The sequence below is a fragment of the Drosophila virilis genome, chromosome 3, assembly GCF_030788295.1.
Source record: "Drosophila virilis strain 15010-1051.87 chromosome 3, Dvir_AGI_RSII-ME, whole genome shotgun sequence".
NCBI classification, from domain to species: Eukaryota; Metazoa; Arthropoda; class Insecta; order Diptera; family Drosophilidae; genus Drosophila; species Drosophila virilis.
The window spans coordinates 23,450,638-23,463,737 of NC_091545.1; the positions used below are offsets into that span (position 1 = coordinate 23,450,638).

Sequence of the window (13,100 nt, forward strand, 5' to 3'; positions counted from 1 at the left end):
TTATGCTGTTCAAATCGAGATAATATTAAGCAAACACATATTCGAGTTCGAAATGACCAATTTGCAACGCAGAAATTGAATTGAACTTCAATATTTAGCATAGACAAAAACACTTACGATTTATCAGCTAGCCTCCACAAATTATCGGATAGGTAAAACGAAAACAATCGATAGTCCATAATTGTGCCACACAATTCGCGGATAGCCAATCAGGTCCGTGGTTTTAATTTGTGTAGTTTCTTACCATCTGCAGATTGTCAGCTCATAAAGGTGAATTGGCAAGATTTTTGTTAACCTTGTGAACTTAATCTTGTGTCAACAGGATTCAATTGTCGCTACTCGGACTTAAGCCGGCAACACAATCAACGCGCACGTGTGACGCTAACGTATAAATATACCCTAGAATCAAAACGTTTGCTCAGCTTTTACATTCCATGTCAAAATGCTGGAGGAAGAGTTAAGCGAATATTTTTTGTGCAATTTCAACGATGCACAGCAGCTGGAGGGTGAGACGTGAAAAAAGTAAATGCGCTAGCAAAAATTTATAGACTGTCTTACAGATTTGCCGGCTGACGAGCGGCTGCGAAAGCTGTGGACTAGTGAAGAGTTGTGGACAGTGGATGAGCTACAGACAATTATTAAACGGTGGCAGGAGAGCCCACAGCAGCAGCCGAATGGGAACGAGGAAGCAGCACAATTGCTAAATGATTTTCTGCAATTGATTTTTGCGTTTGTGCAAAACAATTTCACCGGACCCTTCGACAAGCTGGCGGCCTGCACAGAAATGCTGACAGATTTGGAGCTGGCGCAAAGCGATGCCCTGGAGCAGCTAAAAGCAAGCGGCGAGGAGCTGAATCCAAATGTGAAGACTGCGCAATTCTTGCTTATAGCAAAGCAAATGCTTGATACATTAATTTCTGCCCAGCCCACGTCGAAGGTAGTTTCATTTGGCATAATTCTGCATCCTTGCTAATCCCTTTTCACATCATCACAGCTGCTTTGCTGGTGGCGTTTGCGTGTAGTTTGCCTACATCAGCATATACTGGACGACTTGGCCAGCGCTCTATACGAGCAATTCAAATTGGCCGCTGCCGAGTTGCGTCCGCACGTGGCAGCCTTTGCCCGAAAGGAGTTGCAGGCGCTGTTGCTACTTGAATTAGCCAATGGCTATTTGCAGTTCCATCGTTCCGATTTGGCATGCCAGACATTGGATGAACTATGCGAGCATCTGCAGGTCGAACTGAAGGTAGAGGGCCTACTGGGCGTGCGTACCAAGTTCCAGCAGAAGCCACTGCCTCAGCTTTGCCTGAAGGTGGTGCAGCAGTCGGAGGATTTGGGCTTGCCAACGGCACTGCTGAGCAATGCGCAGACAGCGCTGCCTCAACTGCTGCTCCTTGAGGATGATACGCGTCTGGAGCGCATACGCTTTATCGAGCCAAAGGACAACGAGGTGATGACACTTCCTAGCGTGCTGCAAGCGCTCGTGCTGGCTAAGGTGTGAGTATTAGTTGAGCCCGTCTTCGGATAAAATATATATTGCTTATTTCCTGAAACCGTTGCCTAATCCTTTTTGTTGTTGGTTGCAGCAAGCAACTGAAGCGATCCCAGCCCAAGGATCGCTTGGCAGATGAGCAGCTGGAGCCCTATACGCAAACGCTTCTCTATCAGCAGCATGGACCGCTGCAGGTGCGCCAAGCAGCGCTGCTGCTGAACTGCCAGCAGGAATCAGGCCAGCGGCGCACTGTTGAGCGTAGCTGGAAGCAGTGTGAGGAGTGCGTCAAGCTGTTGGACAACGTGGAGAAGCATACGCTGCGAACACGGCTATCCTACGGTTTTGCCGCCTTTCTGCAGCCCAAGTGGCAGGTGCAGCTGCAACTGGTCGATCTGCTGCGTTCGCTGGGCATGACAAAGACTGCGCTGGATATATGTCTGCAGATCCACGCCTGGCAGCAGGTCATCGAGTGCTACACAAGCCTAGAGCTGCGGCATAAAGCAGCAGAGATTATACGGCAGGAGCTAGAGAAGCAACCCACCGTTCTGCTATACTGTCTGCTGGGCGATGCTGTCGATGATCCCCAGTGCTACGAGCAGGCCTGGCTTCATTCCAAGCAAACCAGCGGCAAGGCTCAAGCCTATTGGGGCAACTACTTCTATAGGCGCGCGGATTTCACGCAGGCCATCGGGCACTACGAGCTGTCGCTGGAGATCAATGCGCTGCAGGAATCAATTTTGCTGCGCTGCGGCTACTCTGCCATACAGCTGGAGCGTTGGGAGGCGGCTGTCAAATGGTATCTCGCCTACACGCATCTGGAGCCAAATGGTTTTGAGTCTTGGAACAATCTGGCCAAGGCTCTTATCAAGCTGGGCGACAAGGAGCGGGCACATCGTCTGCTCGGCGAAGCACTCAAGTGCAACTACAACAACTGGAAGGTGTGGGAGAACTATATGCTTGTGTCGGTGGACACCAGCCACTGGGAGGATGCGATGCGTGCGTATCAGCGCCTCGGCGAGCTCAAGCAGCACTTTCTGGACGAGGAGGTGCTCACGCGCATTGTCTACGGCATTGCCAGGCAAATGCAGTCCGATTGCCCATCCGAAGCCATGTCCAGTTCACTGCAACGCCGCATCACTCAGCTGCTGGGCCAACAATGCGTGCAGCATGGCAACGAGCCAATGGTCTGGGAATTGTCCGCCTTGGTTGCGGCGACGCCACTTAAAAAGGCCGAGCGATTGGTCAAATCGTATCGCGCTTACACGGCGAAACAGCTTAACTGGGAGACGAAGTCCGCACACGCCAAGAAGGCGCTGAGCCTGTGCCAGGAGGCAGCCGAGCTGGCACTGGCTGCCATCAAGGAGCATGCAGCGGATGAAAGTGAGGCCATGATTACATCGCAGCTCAACTCCAGCCGCTTAGCGTCCACTTCCTGCCTGAATGCGTTGAAGCGTGCCAGCCTAGTGGAGGTGCCGAAAGAGCAGGCGGATCAAATGCAGCAGTTGGAGCAGCAGCTCACAGAGTTGACCAGTATTGTACAGCAGCGTATGCAACGCAACTAGTCCGTCGGCTCCTTGTACATATGTGTTTACTTTTATTAAAGCATTTTTAATATTTTCTAAACCTATCTAAAGCGTATTCAATTTTGTGGTGATGAGCACGCGCACGCTCTGGTCGAAGGCACCAGCGACGGCTAGGCCTAGTTTGTCGGGGTGCCAGTCGTAGCTGTGCACCGGCTGGGAGCTTAGGGTCACGGCGCTGATCATCTGTAGTTTGCCGGCGACGCCCTCTTTGTTGCCGTCGGCATCCTCAATGACGCGTCGATCGGGATATTCATATTGCCAGAGACGTATGGAGCCGGTGCCGCCGCCAGTTAAGAAAATATCACGATTCTGGGGCACATGGCGCACAGTCCAGACGGTGGCCTTGGGGCCACTGATGACGCCATTGCTGCCCACGCTGCGGCCCGCATTGCGCTCCTCCACGCAACTAAAGCCCTTGGTCGGGTGCTGTGTGCGCATATCGTAGACCAGCAAACCACCCTCCAGTGTAGTCACCGCCAGCTTGTTCATTGGAATATCGCGACGATCAAACTCCAGGCCGCAGATGCCATTTTTAATGGTTGCCTCCCAGCGCACAGCCATCGCACGCAGATCGAACAGCTTTAGATCCCCATTATCGTATCCAGCGGCAATTATACGCTCCTCCTCGTTGTAGGTGTTCCCAAATGCCACAGCCCAGCAGTCGCGCCGTAAATTGCTCCTGTTTATACCATCGCCCATCTGCGAGGGCGGCGATATGTCTACAACGGGTGCCTGACCCTGGCGTATGTCCCATACTTTGATAGCGCCATCGCGACTTCCAGTCACGATTTCGGGTGCTCCACATTCCAGCTGCGTGCCGCCAATAGCATCGATGCAGTTTATAATGCCGGTGTGCGCCTTCACGTTGTACACTGCCAGCTCCGGATGCTCCAGATCGCTTCGGGAGTTAGCCAGGAATTATATATTGATGGCTGGCCCAAAATTCATGTACTCACAGCACCTGCAGTCGTCCCTCAAAGTCACCAATGGCCATGTGTCGATTGCGCAGGGAGGAGGCGCCAAAGGTGCCACACTTGAAGGCCGCCTTCTTCTCCACCGTCTTGACCTTCTCCAGCTTTTGCTCGTTAAGCTCGTAGATGTCCATGATTCCATGGCTATTCGGCTTGCAGCCAAGCACCACAAATTTAGCCGATAGCGGTATCCATTTTGTATCGTACACCGTGTAGTTCACGGATTCGTGTAAATGTTCGATTAACTGGGGCTTGTCCATGTCGCCAGCTATTTTCTATTCCATGCGATTCTGTCTGAAAATGTTGATTTTCCAATTGATTTGAAGTTCAAAATCAATTTGTTTGAAATGTTGCCATAGTTCCTTTGATGACATGCTGCCGAAAATTAATCGATATCTGCACTAATAATCGAAAGCACGCAAGACAGGTTTTGTGGAGAACACTCACTAGGAGATACCCTGTGCTTACACACATCACACACACAATTCTTGTTATTAATCAAACATATTCCACGCCAAATTGCAAAATATTCAGAGTAAGATTTTTTCCAAAATAAGATAGAACTAATTCATTATTCATCACTGATATCAAAACTGTATGAACGCACATAATATATACGTACACTGCATGCCCATGCCTTGTCGATTGTTATGGGTATTGCGTACACAAACTATCGATAGTTTACCTCGTATTATCGAACGTGAATTGATGCCGTAACAACACGAAATTATAAAAAAAATAATTTTGTAAAAGAAAAACAAATACCTTGGAGAATATGCTGCGTGCAGGCTGTCAATTGTTCAATCCGTCCACCGTGGCGGCAGCCAAAACGGGCAGCAACAATTTCGCCTTGGAATTCGTGCGCTGGCGGCGAAAGCCGCGTTGGCTGCCGGTGGCCAAGAGCAAAGTTTTCCGCGTGCCCGAGCGAAAGAAGCAGTCAGAAGAGGAGCGCACGGAGCTAATGCGGCTGCACAATAACTACAAGTGAGTAAAAGAAAACATGTACGACACTGAAAAAAGTGACTGATTGTTATATTTACTGTCGTGTAGAACCCAATTGCGCTCTGTGCGGCAATACTTGCGGGAGGAGGTGGTGCGGCAGCAGGAAACGTCGACGGCAGATCACATAGTATTCACGCCCGAACAAGAGGAAGCAGAGTTCCAGCGATGCCTCGAAGTGAATGCCGCATGGAATGCCCAGATTGCTAAAGAGCGTGAAGTCCGCTTGGCCAAGGAACGGGAAGAGAAGGTTGCGTACATCCAGGAACGCATTGAAGCGGGTAAACTACGTGCTGAGGAGCAACGCGAGCGTGCCGATCAGCGCATTCGCCATGAAATCGAGCAATCCAAGACGTTCATCACACGTGATAATCTGGATGCGGCTATTGAAACAGCACTGGCCAATCCCGTGGATCACAACTATGCCCTCGATCTGGAGGGCAACATGCTTAGGGGGCGTACTACGCAATCGCTAACTAGCTAAGACTAGATATTTCTTATATTAAAAAATAAAGAGTACTTGTAATCAATGCAGTTAAATAACTTAGACTTAGGCGGCCTATTTACAGAATTATTATATGCTCCTAAACTAAACTAAATAAAAAAGGACTCAGCCCTAGTCTAGTGAGTGCTACGTGGCGGCAGAGCCTGCTGCTGTTGGTATGCTAGTTGTCGCGGATGTTGGTTGCCTGGCGGCTGTCTCTTGCTGCTGAAAGAGATGCACCCAGTCGGGAGTGGCCTTTAGCTTGGCCTGGATCGGACCCAGATTGATCATGTTTCCGCTGCGCTGTTCCCGATTGCTGCTGATGGACATGAGCTCCTACGAAAAGCAAGGATACCATATAAACTTTAAAAGGTTAAAGTTTTTTGACATACCTGTAAAAAGCCCGAGTCCAGACCCATGTCCAAGTCGAAGCGTGTTTCGCCCAGCAGCAATTTAACGCGGCCCGAACGATATCTTAATATCTTGCCGATTTGACCTTCCTCCAACTGTGCCAATAGACTGGGCTTGGGCGTACCGGTGGCCGCGGATGCAGACGTTGGACTGTTGGGCTGCTCTGCCGAGGCATTAGACGCTGGTTGCTCAGTGGCTGCAGGCGCATCTTCGGCTTCGTCTGCCACACAGGGCAGAACGTTAGGAAGCTGCATGACAAACAGTTGGGACTGTGGCGCATCGAGAAAGGCGCCAATACTGCGCGGATAACGTCCGTATTGTGCGGGTGGCTCCTCCATGCCAGCCTGGACACTAACGTGCAGGGTCTGCAAGTGCTGGGCTACAGCTAGCGAGTCTGCAAGATAGAAGAGATTAAATACCTTTGATTTGCTTAAGTGGATTATGTTTGCCTTCTTCGTCCGGTTTTGGTTTCGGTATGCCCGGTGTTTCCTGTTTTATGTTGACTTTTTGGGTGTGCCACAATCCTAGAAAAAAAATATGAATCAGCTATTTCTTGCCCAGATGGTTGCTCCCTGGTTGCACTTACCTTCGGTTAGCATCACCGGTTTGAAGTTCAGTTCAGTCTTATCAAGCTCACTTTCTTCACTGGCGGAATCGTCGTCATCGCTGTCATCGCTTCCTATCAGCTCCCTTACTCGCTGTTCCTGCGATTTGTCATCCTTGCGTTTTCGGGATATAGTTACTTCGTCGCCGGCGCGTGCGTAGGCTGAGCCGCCGCTTGAGGATTTGCGCAAATGCACGGCACCAGCGCCCTCTGAGAAAACGCCGGTCGTTTGTATGAGCGTGGAGTTGCCATTGCCAGCTCCACGTCCTCGTGTTGCTCCACCAGCACCGCGTGCTCCGCGACGAGCACCTCGTGGCTGCGTAAAGTCCTTCGACGTCTTGACATTGCTGTAAAGGTAAAAGTTTGTATTCAGATGAATCCTTGACTCGCTGCTGCCAACTACTCACATATTTTTGTTGCGCACTGCATTTAAATTGGGCGCGAAGACTTTTTTAACAGCCGCACTGGCACCGCGGCCGCCCAGGGTCAAGTCTCTTGCTGGCGTTAGACGTGACATTCCGTTTGACATGTTGCTCAGGGGCGCTGCAACGGGAGTTGCCGCTGCATTGTTGTTGTTGCTGCTGGCTGCGGCAACTGGTTGCGCTGTTGCTGGCATTCTCTTGGCTGGCATTGTGGACTGCCGCTTGGCACTGCCGCTGGCCATGTGCGGCCAAAGAAGTCCTTTATAATATCTGCCGTTTATTGATAATATTCAATGAGCTGGGTTTGGACGATGATTTGAGGTTATTTGGAAGAGTGTTGCAAAAGTAGTAACGCACGCACATGCCGATAAATGGAATTTAAGTATCGATAACTTATGGACGATACCAGTGTTACCGTATTCACAACAATTTGTTTTGCTACCTCTGCAGTCTGCGCGGCATTCGTGCTTGTTGGCGAATAAACAATTCATAATTATTGGTTTATTAAGTGTTTTTATAAGTGCTCGGTGCTTTTTATTGATTGTTAGATGTGCGCGGTTGAGTTATTGAGTTATTGCATTAAGATAACCAGACGCACGTCTCAAATTTGATAATTGTGCGTAGCGCGTCTGTGTGTTGAGACGTCGATCAGCTGTTTGCTTATTCCGATATTCAAAGTGTAAATATCGATAAATATTTTGCAATTGTGTTCGCGCCTTGGCAAATAAATTTGCTTATTAAAAAGAAAAATTTAAAATTGTGTTTGTGCACGGAACCATAAAAGCTCGTGTTTTAAATTACCCAGTCAAATAAATCGCAGCTGCGTGCTAAGTTCTCCGATCGCCCAACTCTATTTGTTACCATAGTAAGTAATTTATTTCCGTAATTAATATTCCCTTTACTCTGTAAACAATATGGTTGTCAATATGGTCTTTAAGAGCCCTTGCGATAACATAAACACAGATTATTGATTGTGTGTCTGTACAGGGTATTTCGCATTCGAGCACTTGGGTGTGTCATAATAATTACATATTCACATCTTAACCAATCCGAACGAATACCTTCGCAATGGTAAACATAGTATTATTATCCTATGGTACTGCGATATTATTCAGATTTAATACCATTTTCGGTTGAAAATACGTACATACTATTATGTCAGCAAGGGTATTCAATCTTCGTATCCCAAAATAACTGTTATTTCTTGCTGTTGTGTAGGTAAAGATGTTCACTTGCCATTTACACGTGCAACCGCTAATATTTCAAAGCCAAACTAGCAATATTCTTTTTAGCGCCTTTTCAGTGGTATGACTGCTATAATATTCTACTTGAACTTTGACCAAACATTCTATGGTGGATCGTTTATTTTAACTGATAATGAACTCGATAAATCCTGTATCTATTAGACCTAGCTTGATTGATTAACTTTAAACACTTATAATAAATTTATCTGCATATTTTTATATTTTTATATATATACCTATGCAATTAGTGTAATGCAATGTACAAGTTAAAACAGGGAAAGAGATTGAGAGAGAGAGCGAGGGAGAGAAGAGAGAGTGAGCATGAGAGACAAAGCGCACTGAATTGTTATGAAATTGTTCCAATGAATAATGAGCTATGTTGTTTGTAAACTAAAACAAGTAGTCAAGATTGATAAGCGTGGACACGATTAGGGCCGCTCAATTGAGCGGCTAGAATTTCATAATAGCGTCAAAGTTTAAACGGTCAGTATTTCGGAACAACTGGCCGCCGGCGGACGTAGACGGAGCAGCGATAGAAATATAAAGCATGGATCTAATTGCAGAGCAGGCAGCAGAAGCTACGCAAGCAAACTGTGATTCCGACTATATAGCAAAAGCTCTGGCACGCGCGTATAAAAGCGTAAATTTGCGTATAGAAAGCTTTCACAGCGAGGCAGTTAGTCAGCGCGGCGAAAACTTTTGTAGCGTCATCTATCGGATAAAAGTAGCATATCGCAAAAGCGAAAATGCGCCGCTAGAGCAGGGAAATTATATACTAAAGGACCTGTTGCCCATTGTGGCCGAGGTGGGCTCCAATGAGAAATTCATGTTCGAGCAGATACTGCCCGCCATGGCGCAGTTATTGGACAAAACTTCGCTGGAGGAGCGCAAGTTGAGCGCTGAGTAAGTTAACCTTTAAATTTTGTAATGTACTTAGCTAATTTAAGTATTTTCCCAGTTGTCTCTTTGCGGAGCGTGCCGCAGCCAAAGAGATCTATTTGCTGGAGGATCTTGGCGCGTTGGGCTATACATCATTAAATCGCCAAAAGGGCCTGACTCTGGAAGAAGCCCAGATTTGCGTACACAAATTGGCACAGTTCCATGCCGCCTCCATGATGCTGCTGCACGAGCAGCCCCAGCTGGTGGCTCAACTGTCGCCCTCGCACTATGCCGATGGTGTGAGTGATCCCTTCGCCCAAGTCATTTGCTTGGATGGCGCCGCTTATGCAGCAGATGTGGTGGCTGAGATGCCGGGCATGGCGCCAATAGCTGAAAAAATGCGGGCTCAGCTGTCCGGGGATTACTCCGAGCGCTTACGTGCCACGGTCAGTGCCAAAAACACAGCTTTCCCAGTTATTGCCCATGGAGACCTGTGGCTAAATAATATAATGATCAATGCCGAACAGAAAAAGGCAATTATTGTAAGTATGCAAGATAAAAGAAACAGCATTTTAAGCCTTATTAACGCTGTTCGCTTTCAGGTGGATTTCCAGAACTGTTTCATTGGCAGTCCGGCCATCGATCTACAATTCTTTTGCTATACCAGCTTGCAGTTGGACGTGCTACTGCATCACCGGGAGCAGCTGCTGCAGCATTATAACGAAAGTCTCTGCCAGACACTAACTGCTCTCAATTATCCTGGAAGCAAGCCAAGCTATGCCCAACTGCTTGATGAAATGGAACGTTGTCTCTTCTACGGCTACTATGGCGTCGTCTGTGAGCTGCCCATCTGCTGTGTCTCTAAGAATGCCGCTGAGGATTTCACTGTGCACACTTTCATAGACGCTGAGGCCATAAGGGCGAAGCGTCAACAGCTCTTTGCCAACGAACGTGTGCTGCAGACATTGAAAGCCACCTTGGGTCACTTTGAGCAACAGGGCATACTAAATGCGTTGTAAAGGCAGACAACTTCACTACTCTTTTTTGTTTTACCAAAAGTATTTAGGGAGTGGTACGTGATTCCATCTAAATGGGATGTTTTTGAAAATGTTAGATGTCCAAAGTTAGAACTGTATTAACCTCTGAGTAGTCTGTTTGTCTGCCCCCGCTCCGCTCTCTCTCTCTGTCTATTTCTCTCTTTCACATATGTTGGAGTCAAAGGGATCGCAGCACCATATTATATATCACAGATACGATCGTTTAAAAGTTGATTTCTTAAACTATATGTATGAAATCCCTTCACGCAAAATACATTTTGCATTTGCTAGCAAAACCTTATCTTATCTAAAATAATAAAAGTGATTATATACATATCTGTTGCTAAACATAGACCTGTAAATTGAGTTATAAACGTTTTCTTCGCTTACAAGCTGGGTGTGCTTCGGGTAGTTCCATGTGCTTGCTGCTCAAGAGGGTATGACATGTGCCGCTTAAATGTGGGGTGTGGTCTGAGGGTCTTATCCGCTGCTTGGGTAGCTTCTTCTATGCTATGACAGCTATACAACCTGCATTACTCAAGTGCTTCAACTTGTGTTTATAAATAAATTTTCGTGTCTGCCAAAGTTTCTGGCCAAGATTTACGAGTAAGAGATGGCAATTGAATGCGTGTGTGAGTGTGTGTAAGGTTGTATGTTGCATGTGCCTTGTTCGGCTGCATAGTGTGCGATAAAGTTGGCATCGCCTACCCCCATTAACCCGCAACTCCGGCGAGGTGCAAAATATGCAAATCGCTTTGCAGTTATTCTTAGAAAGTTGTCAGTTTCCAAGTGCAGCTAAGCCAAGCGTGCAACAGCGTGCCATGGTAAGCAGACCAAAATGCACTTGACACCCTGCAACTTGTAAGTTGTAAGTGTTTAAAAAGCAATTTATTGTTTTACCCAAACGCAGGCACCTAAACCCACTCCGAAGCCTCATCCTTATGGGCATGTGCTTTAGTTAGCCTGAGCTGAATTTTCTTACTATTACAACGATTTCTTAAAACCTGTAGACTTTGGTCATATTATTTGGCATTATGTGGTCAAAGAAAGTATTTTTCTTTTAATTATTTTACTTCCTATCGCAAGCTGCCTTAAATAACATGCAGGAAATGCAATGTACCCAACTGTTCTGCTAGTCAACCCGCTCTCTGGGCAATTTGAGTCGTGTTTCCTTCACCCTATCCCGACTGGCTCTGGCTTTGAACTCCAAGCGGAAACTGCAACCAAAACCCTAGAGCTGCAAGTTTGTCTTTCGAGTTGTGTTTTTTTTCTTTGGCTACTGCATTTCGCATTGCACTTGGTGTGGTATGGCAAAACAAATCAAAGACACGTAACCCTGCGTTGGCGACTGGTCTCTGCTGCTTGGAGGCATTAATTGCATTCTGCAGCATCACATTGCACTTTCAATTAGTTGCAAATGCCTTAACTCCGACCTAAACTCCAGCTTCCACCCATCTGCAAGCATAGCCGTCGGCAAAGTAACAGGAAACGGAAGTTAAGTGCTGAGGCGAGGCGTTAAGTAAAATCAACCCCCAGCTCAGTAGCTGTCTCAGACGGGAGTTGAATGCAACAAAGCAGCAGCCCAGCCATGACATTGGAGAATTATGCATTAATTGAAAGGTGATGTCGACTTTGGAGTTCGCATTTGTGCGGGGGTCTGTTGACTTGACGCATGGGTGCAACTTTGACAGCGAGTTGATTTGTTTTGGCAGTTCCTTTGGCCAGCAGAAAGTTGACCTGCGCTTCTGTCTGGAGCTCAGTTGATGCACCTTGAACCGCCTGCACCCCTTGAAATTTGCATGCACTTTGCTGCCGGGCATTTTGACTCGCCCAATGTAAACAGCAACGGGCTGACCGTTGCCCAGTCTCTGCCTCTGCTCTAATGCATTTCAAAATAGATTTATGGTTTTCTTTCGTCTTGCATTTAGAGGTGTTCGCAAGGCCTGTGCATGGTGGGGTGGTTGGTTGTTTGTTGGCTTTAGCCGCACACGCATTTGTTTGTTTTCAATGTTAATTAAGGCTTACGATTACAGAAATCGGCTCAAGGGGTTTGTCTTATATGCTATCAATTTAAATATTAGTATTGTGTATCTGTGGACATACACTTAGATACTGAGCAAAAAAGCTATTGCGGGCTTTGAAATTTTATTTAATTTCTAGGGGCTCTTGGATTAGCTTTATCTAAAGCGCACCCAAGTGCAGAGACGAGTTACTTTAGTGTGGATTGCATTCACACTTAACATATACGCCCGCATAAAATAATATAAATGTACATATTCCGAAATATACATGCATAAACCTACATAAATATATATGTTGCTGCCAATGCTGGTTAAAAGAAGCATTTGTCAGGCTACTTCAATTCATGAGAATCGCATAGAAGGGCGATTGCAATTCGAAAAAACGCTGTGCGCAACAATATTTCACAATTTTTACTCATATTGAATGTTCATATTGTATACATTTTGTTGCTAGTTTATTAAATCTGTTTATTTTCTTATCGCAGTGGCCCATAGTTTTTTCAATTAGCTAACACCATTTAAGCACGAGTGAGAGAGACTTAAGTAAGCGGCGAGCACACAATTAAAGGCAATAAATTTGCACATAAAACCATAAATCAAAGTCCGATCATAATCGCAAAGCGCAAACAAAAGAAAACAAATAATACTATGTGGGGAAAAAGTGGCAAGCGAGAACTTTACTTCCGCTGCTGGATATGTAAGCCATCCCCCCAATCGAAGGACGGACCTCCTTGACCAGAGAAGGCTGCGGATTGGAGTTCGCTTCGTTTATTAATTGTACAACTGTCTCCAATCATAATTAATGAACTTTGGGCACATCCTACAAACGTCACATAGACTCGAGTCGGAACGGAATTCAAATAAAACTAAAATATATGTATCAACAGAAATGTATTCTGGCACACCATAAATCTTCCGTTTGGCAAATCTGTTCAGGGTGTTTGGTTTGGTTT

At 46.6% G+C, this 13,100-nt stretch overlaps 5 protein-coding genes across 6 annotated transcripts; 3 read left to right on the forward strand and 2 right to left on the reverse strand.

The window, feature by feature from the left end:
* Positions 1 to 131: 131 nt before the first annotated feature.
* Positions 132 to 3,119, forward strand: LOC6622197 (tetratricopeptide repeat protein 27). 2 transcript variants are annotated; one of them, XM_015176033.3, is made up of 5 exons: positions 132 to 270; positions 323 to 506; positions 561 to 937; positions 995 to 1,497; positions 1,587 to 3,119. In XM_015176033.3, the coding sequence occupies exons 2-5, from the start codon at positions 443 to 445 to the stop codon at positions 3,052 to 3,054; spliced, it is 2,412 nt and encodes an 803-aa protein (XP_015031519.1). In that variant the 5' UTR covers positions 132 to 270; positions 323 to 442; the 3' UTR covers positions 3,055 to 3,119. The 2 variants fall into 2 exon arrangements, with proteins under 2 accessions (XP_015031519.1, XP_015031518.1); XM_015176032.3 differs by having other exon boundaries at positions 163 to 213.
* Wdr92 (WD repeat domain 92) lies at positions 3,064 to 4,954 on the reverse strand. The gene is made up of 3 exons (XM_032435129.2): positions 4,812 to 4,954; positions 4,032 to 4,340; positions 3,064 to 3,973 (listed from the first exon to the last, which is right to left on the reverse strand). Exons 2-3 carry the CDS (start codon positions 4,304 to 4,306, stop codon positions 3,121 to 3,123), a joined length of 1,128 nt encoding a protein of 375 aa, XP_032291020.1. The 5' UTR covers positions 4,307 to 4,340; positions 4,812 to 4,954; the 3' UTR covers positions 3,064 to 3,120.
* mRpS26 (mitochondrial ribosomal protein S26) lies at positions 4,822 to 5,575 on the forward strand. Its single transcript, XM_002048312.4, has 2 exons — positions 4,822 to 5,030; positions 5,097 to 5,575. Exons 1-2 carry the CDS (start codon positions 4,822 to 4,824, stop codon positions 5,527 to 5,529), a joined length of 642 nt encoding a protein of 213 aa, XP_002048348.1. The 3' UTR covers positions 5,530 to 5,575.
* On the reverse strand, positions 5,527 to 7,328 carry Polr3D (RNA polymerase III subunit C53). The gene is made up of 5 exons (XM_002048313.4): positions 6,952 to 7,328; positions 6,527 to 6,891; positions 6,390 to 6,464; positions 5,922 to 6,334; positions 5,527 to 5,865 (listed from the first exon to the last, which is right to left on the reverse strand). Exons 1-5 carry the CDS (start codon positions 7,206 to 7,208, stop codon positions 5,677 to 5,679), a joined length of 1,299 nt encoding a protein of 432 aa, XP_002048349.2. The 5' UTR covers positions 7,209 to 7,328; the 3' UTR covers positions 5,527 to 5,676.
* A 1,175-nt stretch (positions 7,329 to 8,503) lies between these two features.
* On the forward strand, positions 8,504 to 10,478 carry LOC6624207 (uncharacterized). Its single transcript, XM_002048314.4, has 3 exons — positions 8,504 to 9,113; positions 9,169 to 9,631; positions 9,692 to 10,478. Exons 1-3 carry the CDS (start codon positions 8,758 to 8,760, stop codon positions 10,106 to 10,108), a joined length of 1,236 nt encoding a protein of 411 aa, XP_002048350.1. The 5' UTR covers positions 8,504 to 8,757; the 3' UTR covers positions 10,109 to 10,478.
* Positions 10,479 to 13,100: the final 2,622 nt, after the last annotated feature.